Genomic DNA, 14,250 nt, shown 5'->3' with positions numbered 1-14,250 from the left:
GCTATCCACCGATCCGGCAGGTTGTGTAGACATACCCGTAGGTGTCCAGCAGAGTTATGTTCCCAGCTTGTCTTCTGAAGATGTTATGCAGTTTTCCTTTGAGAACAATCTATCCCACCTTTATTTAGCTTCAATACTCTAGTTTTCTTTTCCAGACCTAAAGAAGGGCTCTGTGAAGCTTGAAAGCTTGTTCCTTCCACCAACAGAGGTTGGTCCAATAAAAGGTATTTCTTCACCCACCTTCTCTCTTTTAGGTAATTTGAGTTAATTGGCAATCAATCAATTCAAATTACAAGAGGAGCAAGAACTCTAGTCTAGACATACCATTATTCAGTTTATAACAGAACGGAGGGTTTGGCAACTGGCTGCATTCAGTCTGGGGTTATGTCTACACAGCAATTTTCTGTGTTTGGAGTTTGTGAAAGTATAGTAGCAGATGGAGGCTCACAACAGAGAATTTAAAAAGTTCTTCTCAAAACAAGATTCCCTGAATTGCTATCACTTTGGGCTGCAGATGAAAAGGACAGGAAATGGGAAAAATTTATATAGATGAAATTCTATAATTTACTGCAATTCTGATATTTAACATGTTATTTATTTTTTGCATTTTTAAAAAAAAAACCACCACACTGAACTTTTACAATTGGAACTATAAAGCACCCAAATAAAAAGATACCTAAAGCAACAAAAAACTGGTAAATACATTGACTTTCATTAAGGAGACCTCCTTCCTCCATTCCCATGCCCAGCTCCCTTAAGGAATAGCTGGTGCTTGGAAAAAGTGTTTCTAAAGTGGAAAAAAGGCATAGAGTTTGAAGCCTGATATGTTTGCTCTCTCTGGAAAATGAGTCATCTAGTCATGAATAATTAAAAAAAAGTGGTGCGTCAGAGGAAGAAATGAAATGCCAATTGTGTTAGTTAATCCAAATTAGTAGAAAAACCTTGAGCTTTCCAGAACCGTTGTATGGGTGTTTGAAGACACAGGCCTCTAGAGAGTAAGCTTCACAAGCCCTTCTCTTCTCTGGGGCTGAAACAGGCGCTCCCCTACTAACTAAAGTCCCAATCATTCCCGCCCCCGGCTGAAACTGGGATCAGAGAGCTCAGATCCCCAACCCATCCCACCCCCTGCTGAAGATGGGAATGGAGCTGCGGGGCTGAAGCCCCAATCCCTGCCCCCAGCTGAAACCAGGAACAGAGCTGAAGCCCCAATCCCCAGCGCATCTCCCTCTCCCCCCGCAGAAGCTGGAAACTGAGCCGCAGGGCTCAAGCCTTGAGCCCCAGTGGTGGCAGCTCCAACTCCCCAGTCACTGAAGCTCCGACGCAGTACAGTATTTCTTTTTTTTTTTCCCTTTGCGCTGCTGCCTGATTGAGGACTTCTGGTTTCACATGGTGTTGGTTAGACTGGTAAGTCCATAACTCTGGTGTTCATATTTTTGAGGTTCTAGTGCCCCACAATGAACTACTGTACATTTCCAAGGGAGTCAAAGCTAAAATAATCATGAAAAATACACAGACTTGCGCCTAAATACATAGGTATGAACTATATACCTTTATCAATCCTTCAGAAAAAAGAATTTCAATTGTTTCCTTTAAAATAGGAAGCAAACCACCATGATGAATGCCAATTCCCCGCTTCAAAAGAGGAAGCACATGCTCAACCTGTGAATACAGAGGGTAAGTGAATACATTTATTTTGAAATAGTTTTAAAACAAAAAGATAACAATTATGTGTAAAACATTTAACAGCCTGCTCTTACAGTTTTCATGTTATCTGACAATTTAAGCACAAACAGCTAAACAGACCTTTGACTTGTTAAAGATTCACCCCCCAACAAAAAGTGACCAAAGACAGAGGTCTGTTCTGGCTACTTGGTCTAGCACCTCAGATCACATATAAGAGGAATCTCCGATCCACAAGCTGTAGTAGCGTCTAGAGTTCTATTAGCATTCAAAGTTAAACAGGAAAATTCTCTAAACGCACTGTGAAAGAGCATATAAGAAGCGACACTGGAAAGAAACAGAGGCTCTACTTTCTTGTGACCCTTGAGCACTTCCTGGAAAGTGATGCATTTATCTATGAAAGTAGAATGAGAACATACGGGATGTTTTGATTATTTCCTCTTCCAGTCAGTGGAAACAGATATTCCCAAAGCCATGAAGCAAGCCTGACCTTGCTATTATGACCAAGCAGCGCCTTACCTATTGCTTCCAAAGGAGAAGGTAAACAGAACTGCTGACTTTATGAACATATATATCCAGACTCAGAAATAAAACAAATCTGAAGACCATAATCATTGCATCAATTTCAGCCAATCACATCCCTTAGTTTGTCAACATTTCAAACTCTCATAGCTTTGTTCAATATTCAGAACAACTCAGCATTTCCTTACTGCTAAGCATGTTAAGTAATTTTAAAAATGTGAATATTTAAATTTGTAAGTTTACTTGAGAGTTTTTCTTAACCACATAGGGCATTTTTGGTAAACCAGACCAAAAAAATGGTTTTGGTTGGCTGCAATTTGATCATAAATTTATAGTCTTGAAGTATCTTGCTCTGGGAAAGCAGAATGTTTTGTTTGCAAACACTGTATAGTTCAAATTCTGAACACTTTAAATTCTTCTAATCAAATCTAAAAGTCCAAAATTATTTTTAAATAAACACATACTTACTTGGTTAGCTTTGTTAATTAGAACTTGTTTTGTTCAGTTTGAGTGTCAAAATTGATGCAAGATTTCAGAATTAGATTTAATTATTCACAAGAGGCAAACTATCAACCTATTCCATATACTATGAATAGGATTCCATCGTTACAAACTTACATATCTATATCTGTGTGTGTATATCTATATTATATATAACACACCAGGCTTCAAAATAGTTTCAATTTTTTTCCATTCTGAATCCTGATTTTCAATTGCTCTGAACATTTACAAAAACTCAAAGGCTGAACTTTCCAAGGCTTGTCTGAGAACAAGTACTTTTTTAAGACCTGGGTAAACTGCATTAAGTCATTATATAAGTTAAAAGGAATGAAAAAAATTTTTTCCCCTGTTCTTCTGTCAGCTGTTCTCATGCAGTTAACTCCAAAATGGCTCCACTTTGAAAGCTGTAACTTTGCATGCTAGTAGTCCTTAATGGAGAGTAGCATCTTGGTTAGGTATTGAGGAGGAGAGAGACGTATAAGTGATTGAAAAATAATTTCTGAGCATGCTTACTGGTTATCTACCAAGATTTTTTAAACAGAGCCTCATGAAGTGACACCATAAAGTGATGATGGCAGAACTTAAAAAATCCCTGTTCTGCCTCAATGGTTCCATCTATGCTAGGGACTTTTAGGAGAGATTCCTGCCATCAATGAAGCTGAACCGGCGGTAGCACTGGTGAGATGTTTTCCCTAACACAGGTATGGTCAAAAGCACAAGGCCTGCTGCTCCTGTGGCAATTTCCGACTCTCACTGAATCATAATGAAACTCTCCAAAAGGCTCATCAATAACAGGACAAGAAAAAGTTGTGCATATAGAACAAAAAACAAAATAAAAAATATAACCCATAATTTTAGCAACTGTTACAAATTTGTTGCCTTTTTAGTATTCGGTAACTCTTAATTTTTTATATATTTATATTTTTTCCATTGTAAAGATGCAACCATTCTCCTATAAACTAGTATGCAGCTGCTCTGTTAACTCGACTTCACAAAAAAATGCGAAGACAAAATTTGATAAAGAACAGAGAATCAATATCAAATAGACTTGAGCAACTTTCAATTACAAAAAAATTTCCACCTATTTGGAGATGTACACTTTATTAAAAAATAAGTCATTCAAAGTTACCCTGAAAATTGAGTAGAGCTATGACTCAAAACAGTGGTAAAGTAACTTTACCCTCTAAGTTTTAATTTAGCCCTCACTTTCAATCAAAACAAGCTACTGACATTTTCCACAACACTGTTCATAAACAATCCATCATATATTTATCTAAAATACACTGTATCACATCAAGTATGAATTTTAGTATATGTTAACTGAAATTATTCTTAAGCAACCTCCACACTCACCTGAGGAAGTTTCTTGTCTTCATCAGACAGACAGTCAATTGCATTATTAAATACTTCTTCAACCATCTTTTTTTCTTCATCTAAAAAAGGAAATATCTACACATAAGCAATTTTTTTCCTGCAAATACCAACATGCTGGTATTGTAAACCATGTCAAATATAACTGCTAACTATTTTAAAGGTTACATTATAAAAAGTAATGCTGAAAGTTAGGAAGTCAGCATGCATACTCGGCTAATTAAAGAAAGTGACGTCCTTAAGCTACCTGGCTTGTACAACTGAAACACATGTATGAGTTACCAAAATAAAGGGTATAATTATGCAGCTGTACACTTAAGCTAATTAAAAAAAACATTTGCTTTATTTACAAACAAGTAAAGGGCAGAATTTTTAATTACAATGATTACAGTCTGACAGTTGTACATGTGGATTATGAGAACAAATATCCCGCTGCACGTGACAATGAATGCTACAATTAATTACACTGTGCCAGCACTGTGCAAAGACATTCTGTTGATGAGCAGACAAGGTCCCTGCCCTGAAGAGTTCACAATCTATGACAACTTCCATTACAGCTCCCTCTCTACATTTATTGCTAAGATTCTCAAAAAGTCTTAAATTAAATCTTACTCTTTTCCCAAGTTAAGATGAAATGTGGGAGGGCTTTTGAGGGGGGGAGGGGAGAATTGAGCAGCTGAGGAAGATCAGTTTAGTTATGTTACATGAGCACAAAAAACATTTTTCCGCTTCTGAGAAATTACTCAGATGCCAAACTCATAACTCAAAAGACAGGGAAGCGAGGCGGGGAACAACTTGGCAGGTGACCTGTCATAAACACATAGTTAAGGGTTAATGCCTCTTACCTGTAAAGGGTTAAGAAGCTCAGTAAACCTGGCTGACATCTGACCAGAGGACCAATAAGGGGACAAGATACTTTCAGATCTTGGTGGGGGGAAGTCTTTTGTTTGTGCTCTTTGTTTTGGGGGTTGTTCGCTCTTGGGACTAAGAGGGACCAGACATCAATCCAGGCTCTCTAAATCTTTCTGAATCAGTCTCTCATGTTTCAAACTTGTAAGTAAATCAGTCCTCTCAGTTCAAACTTGTAAGTAAGCAGCCAGGCATGCGTGATTTAGTCTTACTTTTGATTGTTCTTCTCAAACTTGTAAATGTTCCTGTTCTTGGCATGGGAGGTTTATATTCTACCAACTTGTAAATGTTCCTTATTTTGCTGAAAGGATTTTACCTCTGCTTGCTGTTACTTTGAACCTAAGGCTAGAGGGGGTTCCTCTGGGCTAAATTAATCTGATTACCCTGTAAAGTATTTTCCATCCTGATTTTACAGAGATGATTTTTACCTTTCTTTTCTTTAATTAAAAGTCTTTTTTTCTTAATACCTGATTGATTTTTCCTTGTTTTAAGATCCAAGGGATTGGATCTGGACTCACCAGGGAATTGGTGAAGGAGTCTCTCAAGGCTACCCAGAGAGGGGAAGGTTCTGGGGGGAAAGGGAGTGATCCAGACACTGAAACTTCTGGATGATAGCAGTGATACCAGATCTAAGCTAGTAATTAAGCTTAGAAGTGTCCATGCAGGTCCCCACATCTGTACCCTAAAGTTCAGAGTGAAGAAGGAACCTTGACATGGCCAATCATTTCTTGACTTGTGCAACCGTATCTGAAAGTAGCTGTACCATTACTGCTGTTCCAAGATGCACTGCAGGTAAAACTAAGGGCATGTCTACACAAACATTTACTGCATGGCAAACCGGGATGTAAATCTTCAGCACTCCAGTATGCTATGTACTAATTGTCTGGGTAGGCCTTGCTCTAATGGGCACTAAAAATTCCCCAGGTCACATTTATATACTGCTCATTCAAACCACAGAACATCACTGTGCATTAGGAAACGCAGAACACAGTAGCAGAGTCTACACAGACAGACAGTGCACTAGAATACTATAAAATTACTGTGGTTATGTACCCATGCCCTAAGGTTCAGAATGAAAAGACATCTCAGCATTGTACGCTCATTAGATCCTCTACTGGCGCCAGCAATTGCAACTACAATTAGCTTAATTTATTAAGACTATATATAACTGAAAAGTTCTGCATTTCCATATCTATGTAGTGTAGGTCTGCTTTTTTCATATTAGATACAAAAAAGCCTGAAATAAAGCAGAGACCTGACTAGAAAGGTCTCTCACATAATTTATGCAAACCTGCATTTAGAAATAAAACCACACTACAACTTATTCATCTGTACCTGTGTTGAAGTCTAATTTTGTCATTTGAAGTGCGTAGGCTTCACAGTCTTTCTTACTGAAACTGAATATAATTACAGGCTGGAAATTCCTTTCCATGATCATCTTCACTATCTTAAATACATTTGATGGTCCTGCAAAGACAAAACATTAATTTAGAAGTGACATCAGCAGAAAAGTCTCTAAATCTAGACACACACACTAACAGCACTCATTTTCAGTTTTAAAATAACTTAATTCATCCTTGTATTATCTAAGAACCATTTTTAAATACAAGATTTCAAACTCACCTTTTGTTCCTCCTTTCCTGCCCTTCTGGTCTCCTTTGGCTAAGTCACCTGCATCTCTAAGTACTTGCATCGCTGTGTTAAAGTTATCTTCTCTGAAATCGCCCTAGAAATTAATGTGACTTTTGTAAGCAATTTCACTTCTCCAATTAAAACTTTATAACGGGTCAGAAATAAGACATTTTAAGTCAGATACAAAGCAAAAAAAATGAAATTATTTATAAAAAAATAAAGTATTACCATAAATTAGCCTGTGTCTCCTTTTATTGGGGGCATGTAGAAGCATCTCTGCATGCAAGAATATGAACTTATAGAGAAATTAAAGAAGCAGCATACTATGCTGCCTTTATTTGGCTCTGTATTATGATACTAACATAACTGCTGGACCTTGAATTATGAATAGCCTGATTTGAGTCTAGTGCTGCTCCCAGTGACAATAGCTGTTATGAGTAGGGTCCTACCAAATTCACAGCTGTGAAATCTGATCTCCCTCATTGAAATGTGGCTGTTGTAGAGAAGACCAGATTTCAGAGCTGAGTGGCCAGAGAGCAGCAGCTGCTGGCTGGGAACAGAAACACAGAAGTGAGGGTGGCATGGTATGGTATTGCTACACCCTTATTTCTGGGCTACTGCTGGAGCTAGCACTACCTTTAGAACTAGGCACCCAGCCAGCAGCTGTCCTCTGGCCACACAGCTCTGAAGGCAGCAATGCAGAAGTAAGGGTGGCAATATTGCAACCCTCCTGCAACAGCCTTGAGACACACCCCCATAATCCCCTTTGGTTTGGTATCCCCACAATTACAACACTATGAAATTTATTATTTCAATAACCAAAACTGTGAAATTTACAGTTCTTAAAATCCTACGATCGTGAAATTGACCAAAATGGACCATGAATTTGGTAGGGTCCTAGTTCTGATGTGTATTTTAAGATTTTGTATTTCTGGATCACGAGTTGTTTTTTGTTGTTTTTTAAATGCAGGAGAGAAACTGTTGACAGAATAAGGAAACACTGCAGAGATAATCAAGTCAGCATCTCATGAGGGGGAAAGTTCCTACTCAAACTCTTGAGCAACTCAATGTGGCACATCATACCCACCTGAATTCTGGGACATTAAATAAAATAATTGCTGTGTTCCATACCACTGTAATGTTTAACAGCAATCAAAGCATCATGGTCAAAAGTTTGTTTTTCTTAAATGAAGAGAGAGAGAGGGGTTATCCCACATAGTGCTACTTTGTCTGTCAATCAGGGTAGGGATAGGTTGAATCAGTGGTCAAAATTTTTGCCATAAGTTTTAAAAATGACAGTCTCAATTATTGAAAGCACAGACAATCTTTCAAACACACTAAATAGGTCTTACATTTTCATCAACCACAAGGTGGAGTCCATCCCCCCCTGCTGGGAAGATATAATGTTGCAGAGGAGTAGGTCGATAATCTGTGTAAATCACGTGGCAAGGCTGGGGGAGAGAAACAAAACAATTTACCTCATTGCTACTATAAATATGGTATTTATTCAAACAGTAAGTATACCCCCTTGACCACAGTCTGGAGACAACACTTTCCAGAGAAAAATAAAAAATATTTTAAATCTCAAGACAATAAAAGATTGTGAACAGTCACACTTCTCTTATTAGAGCACAATCAGGAATGCAAAACCATGTTTGCTTTAGATGCTCGTACATTACTGTCTGCACTGAGAGTTATTCTGTGGCAGGCTAGGATGTGACTAAGCAGTGCATAAGCTTGTGTGCAGACACTGCTATAGTGCAGTCAAAGTCCCAGAGTAAACTTAGTGTACTATGCTTTCAAGCAACATTATTCTAAGGGCTAGTCTACACTGGCAACCCTAAAGCATTGTCATGGCAGTGCTCTAATGTGGCTTGTGTGGTCGTAGCAGAGCGCTGGGAGAGAGCTCTCCCAGTGCTCTAAGAAAACCACCTCCATGAGGCGCGTAGCTCCCAGCACTGGTGCACTGTCTACACTGGTGCTTTATAGCTCTGAAACTTGCTGTGCTCAGGGGATTGTTTTTTCACATCCCTGAGCGAGAAAGTTGCAGCGCTGTAAATTGCCAGTGTAGACAAGCCCAGAGCGAGTCTGTCTCACTCATTCGCATGCAGGCATGCACCCACCCCCACCCTCTTAACACCTCTCCATGGACACATGCACACCTAGCCTGCCCCCTGCAGTGATCTGCTCTCTGTTGCTGGCTGCTCCAAGCAGACATGCCCGTGCTGCCCCAGAAGGGGCATGTGTTCCCCACAGATTTCTTCGCTCCCCCCTTTTTCTGCAGGGCACAGAATTCCCCCAGGATTAAGATTCAAACCCTGGCTCGCCATATAGTAACTTGCCATGTAGACAAGCCCTGATAGAAAGTTAGGCCTAAAACATATTATCCAAAAGAAGATTTATATAGTACTAACAGCGTCTTTTGGAGAAGGAAAAAAAAATACAAATACTTTTCAGGAACACACAATTACAAGCTCAGTGTAAAAGCCTCAATTATTGGAGGGATACAGCAGTAAATAAGTCTCTCTCCAATTTAATGGTTACAAAGAAAGCCTATGACCTAAATGCTGAGACCTACCAGAATATAAAAATCAAAACAACAAAACAAAGATTAAAAAGACTCCTAATTTCATTTCCACTTACCATTACACATTGCGAAGAAGTTTGTATTGTACCCCCTCCCCAAAAAACACACAAAATATTCCTTTTATATAAAATTAAAACATCATTGTGAACTTAATTTTATTTTATACAATTTCCTTTCCTAGGTTACTATAACTGGATTATTTAAACTGAGCATTTTTAAATCCAACTCATGTTTCATGATTTATGCTTTTTACATTTTTGTCCTTTAGACAAATGATAAAAAAAATGTAATTTTCTGTTTCTCATACACACTCCCACACACAATCTTTTTGTTCATGTTCTCTGTGCTGCATTGTTTGGGATGCAAACACTACAGGGGAATGTTTATTTGTTTAAAACAACTCCTGCCATTAGGATTTTAAATATATAAAAACATTTATATTGTTTTACAAAACAGTATATTTGTTTTTACATAGTCAAAATTTTGTGCCAATTTTGAGTTGATCTCTCTTTAATTTAAACTGTAAAAGCAACACAACCTATCTAGGAATACAGTTCTCCTACACTTATCAGATCTTCCACTTTTTAAGATGGAGATCTTGTGGATCGGACCCCACCCAACAATGACTTCAGACCTGTTTATGAAGATGGCAAATCCATTCAGCAAACTGGCGGGCATTCGGAATAGTGGCAGAAAGAAACACATAGTGAACATTGTCAGGTAGCAAAATAATGGTCTCCTCCCAAACCACACCACGTTCTGAAAACAGAAGATGCACATGACAAATTATATGAAGGTCGCACAACCCCACTTCCCACCTACTGAGTTCCAGGAGCAAGCACTCTGGTCACTGCAGCTCTAATTAACTATTCCAGAGCAGACCTCACTAAGAAGAGCTGTGCCTAATTGATGGGCTGAGGAGCACTAAGAGGCTAATTAGGCCATTAGGCAGATGATACAAAAGGCACAGCAAAGAAGCAGGCTGAGGGGAAGCAGACAGACACATACTGAGGCTATGTCTATACTACCGCAGTAAATCAACCTACGTTACACAACTACAGCTATGTGAATAACGTAGCTGGAGTCGACGTACCTTAGGCCGAGTTACCGCAAGGCCTACATTGCAGAGGGTCGATGGGAGACAATCTCCTGTCGATTTACCTTGCTCTTCTCGTTGGGCGACAGGGGTCAACTGGAGAGCGTTCTGCAGTCGATTTGGCAGGTCTTTACTAGACCCGCTAAATAGACCATTGGTGGATCAATCTCAAAGCCTCGATCCTGGCTGGAGTGTAGACCTTCCCTCACTCTGCTCTTCACTGATGACTCCCCAGGACTGTAGGTGTAAGGCTGTCCAGCATACAAGATGGTGGCAACCAACATTGTACATAAACCATATAGGGTGTTTTACCAACAAAAAGGTCTCCGAGCTGTTTGTGGACTTGAGCAGAGGCAGGAGCGAGCAGGCAATGCCACAGACAGGAAAAAGAATATACTATTTATTTCATAGCAAAACTGTAAATACACCATACCTGAGTCTCTCATATAATGGATTTCATCAAAAATAACCCAAGCAACTTCTCGCATAACTTCAGAACCTCTGTAGAGCATACTTCTCAAAATCTGAAGAAAATAAAAGGGTGCAAATGATGTATCTAGCACTTAAGTAACATTAATTATTATTACTGAATGTACTCTGCTTTCAAGGATCTCCTTAAGAAAGTTTCACAGAGATGTTTGGCTCAAATTCATATGGTAATATGAAACCTTAATTTGCAATTAAAAAAACTATACATTTAGAGTTAGACTATCAAGAAGAATATCAAATCTGTAGCAAGCTTCTCCTAGAAATAATTATAAGATACTCTGCACAATAAACTCTAATCATGAAACTCAACAACATGATTTGAACCTGTTCCTCCTAAGATACAGAGAAGGAACAAGAGGCTGAATTTATTGCCATAACTCTGATTATCCATTTGATAGTATATTATCACTAAATTTCAGGACCAGTTCAGTTTAATGTTCTTTTAAACCTTCATTTACCCAAAAGATGCCACACAGGTAATTATTAAGGGGGTAATCCTTTAAAGCCTAAGAGTTCTTCCCACTCAAGTTTTTCTCCTAAAAACTATTTACTCTTTAAAGTGACTTCTGCTTATTCCCACTTGTGGAATCTATTGAGCAGTACAGCCACCCCCAGTAAGGTAGGCTGAGAAGTTCTAACTAAACAAAGGTTGCAGAATTGGTTCCAGAATAAGTATCTGACCTAGATGCCAAGCTGAGAGAGCAATGCTAAGTAAATGTGTATAGCTAACTGCAGGTCTGTGTTCCACCAACTTCTAAGATGGAAACGTGACAAAGACTTGCTATCAGTGCTGCCTTAGCCACAGTGGGGTGAGTCATAAGATCCTAAGGAACTGACTCCCAAGCTAACGTAATATGCCAAAGTACTCAATCTAATCTACTGATGCAGGAGATGAATGGAAGTAGCATTCCTTTTAAAAACTGATTCCCAAAAGCTATAAAAACAATCTTACTAACTTTAAGTGCCTCAGTCCTACCCAAATAAAAATTTAAAGTCCTCAGCATATAGAATAGGGACTCCTAATTTTGGTAGGTAATAAAGAAATTTTGCAAAGACCATCAGGAGAGCAATAATCTGAGTCAGGTGGAATTCAAGACACCATTTTTATATAAGCTTGGGCCACTTTATCCCTGTGATATATGGTAACAAGAAATCAGCTATTAGAGTACGCAACACTCATTCTTCTTGCAGATGTAACTGATTAAAAATACTGTCTCTAATAACAGGTGGATTCTCCAAAGGTCTCAAAAAGAAGTCTATCAACCCTGTCAGCACCAAGTTGAAGTACCATTTTGCAATGGCTTTTCTGACTAGTGGGAAGATTCACATTTCCGGAGTCTTGTGACTTGACTGAAAACAATAGAACTTGTTTACTGACAGATATGGTGAGAGCGTTCGCAATTGCACTTTCATAGAAAAACAAGAGAGGATGAAAGGCCACATATAATAAATAACCTAAAAGAAATTATATGGACTTAACATATGGATACAGAGTAGCTGTTCACAGAGAAAGCCATGTCAGGGCAGAGGGCATTTTGGACTATAATAAAATTAGTCAGCCTACTGGGAACAAACAGCGAGGACAGCTGAGATGTTCAGATATTCCTGAAAGAGCTGGTCTGATGAGACCACTAAGAGAAACAGAAGCTTCCCTGAAAGATCAACTCATTCATCCACACAGTATAGACCAGTGTTTCTCAACCTTTTTGTATGGGTGACCCTCTCTGGACTTAAAAAAAAAAGTGTGACCCCCCCCACTTGAAAAAAATTGCAACCCCTTACCCAGAGGGGAAGCATTTCACATTGCTGTTACCCAACAAAGTTTGAAGACAGACAGCTCCATTTCTTGAGTCAGATCAACCATGGTCTAATTCAAGGACCATGCACATCATCTCAAACCTGAGTAAGTCAGGCACCAGCCCCACAAAGCCATTGCCTCTTGATAGATTTGTTGGGAAATGAGCAACACCTTAACTGCTGAGGATGACATGAAAGTTCTGCTGCCTACTGGTTCAAGCTTGAGATGTGAAACCCTTACACAATGAGCAATGATCTATTCTAGACTTCCCCAGGCAGAGGAAACAACAGACATGTGAATCCACCTCTGGAACTACAGGGAAGCATGAGACATACTACAGAAGTAAATCCTTAGTGACTTGATTGGCCATGAGAAAAAGGTCAAAGGATCACACATTTAGAATAAAAACGTAATGTGCAATGGGGCACACTACCTAATATTTACTAACTAGCTAAACTACCACAGAACAGTAAATATGGAAGCATTTTCATTCACCTGCAGCTAGCTGAGAAAAGGAAGAAACTGCAATGTTTGAGGCCACGTCACCCTTTTACAGTCTTGTTCCAAAAATTCAGTACTTAAAAAGGGACAACATGCAGCCCTAACAGGCACTGCTTTCCAGAAGGTTCCTGAGCCACCATAGTGCCTGGGACACATCTCAAAAATGTGAAAACACAACGGTCGTTTCAAAGTAGTTAATTCCCACCCCCAACCCCAATCAGAGACTAAATTGAAGGCAGGGGAAGTTGTGAGGGCAGAGGGAACTTAAAATGTTGTGTTATTTTTAAACGTAATTCACCCAGTATAACCTTTGTTGGACATCTTTCTGTTTCAACCACTCTCAACAGCATGGGCCAAAAATACTCCAACAGAGACAAAAAGGAAAAGCAAAAGGACTAAGTATTACCTACTTAAACATACCTCTGTTGTCATTACAAGACAAGAAGCTGTAGGATTAATGGTGACATCCCCAGTCATCAAACCAACATCCTGAAATTCTTCATACATCTCACGATACTTCTGGTTACTCAGAGCTTTAATGGGACTGGTAAATATCACACGCTGTTTCTCCCTCAAAGCCAAGGCAATTGCATATCTACAATATAAATTAAATACATGTGAGACATTTACACCTTTCTACCCTTCCATGAAAAGTAAAAATCTAACACAGAAGACTGGTAACAAAACAGAATCCTTTCACCTGTTTGTTACCAGCTTCGATTTAATCCACGCTGGTAGAACTTACATATCATTGCACAGAGACTCTAAAAGTTACACTTGGCAAATTAGATTTGTTAAATAGGTTAAGTAGCGACTGTGATGGGTTATCCCCCACTCCAGGGTGCCACCTGATATACTGGGGTACCACTGAACCCACCTGTTCCACCAGTCTGGGCTCTCTTACACTGACCAGGCCCTCAAACCTCCTCTAGTACACACAGGTAGGAGGACACCCAGCAGAAAGACACAGACACTGAGGCCACGTCTACACTACGGGATAATATCGAATTAGCTAAAATCGGTTTTATAAAACTGATATTATAAATTCGATTTCATGTGGCCACACTAGGCACAGTAATTCGGCATTGTGCGTCCATGGTCCGAGGCTAACGTCGATTTCTGAAGCGTTGCATTGTGGGTAGCTCTTCCGTAGCTATCCCATAG

General features: G+C 39.1%; 1 protein-coding gene across 1 annotated transcript in view; it reads right to left on the bottom strand.

Annotated features, from left to right (window-relative positions):
• Positions 1-14,250, bottom strand: part of MTREX (Mtr4 exosome RNA helicase) — an 82,188-nt gene that overhangs the window by 57,559 nt on the left and 10,379 nt on the right. Inside the window, exons 6-13 of the mRNA XM_032769027.2 lie at positions 13,507-13,681; positions 10,732-10,822; positions 9,837-9,961; positions 7,968-8,066; positions 6,607-6,709; positions 6,319-6,450; positions 4,057-4,136; positions 1,549-1,659 (exon numbers count right to left, since the gene is read on the bottom strand). Of these exons, the coding sequence (XP_032624918.2) occupies positions 1,549-1,659; positions 4,057-4,136; positions 6,319-6,450; positions 6,607-6,709; positions 7,968-8,066; positions 9,837-9,961; positions 10,732-10,822; positions 13,507-13,681 (916 nt within the window). The remainder of the gene's footprint in view (positions 1-1,548; positions 1,660-4,056; positions 4,137-6,318; positions 6,451-6,606; positions 6,710-7,967; positions 8,067-9,836; positions 9,962-10,731; positions 10,823-13,506; positions 13,682-14,250) is intronic.

This window comes from Chelonoidis abingdonii, chromosome 6, assembly GCF_003597395.2.
Source record: "Chelonoidis abingdonii isolate Lonesome George chromosome 6, CheloAbing_2.0, whole genome shotgun sequence".
NCBI lineage: Eukaryota > Metazoa > Chordata > Testudines > Testudinidae > Chelonoidis > Chelonoidis abingdonii.
This window is presented reverse-complemented; position numbering and strand designations above follow the sequence as displayed.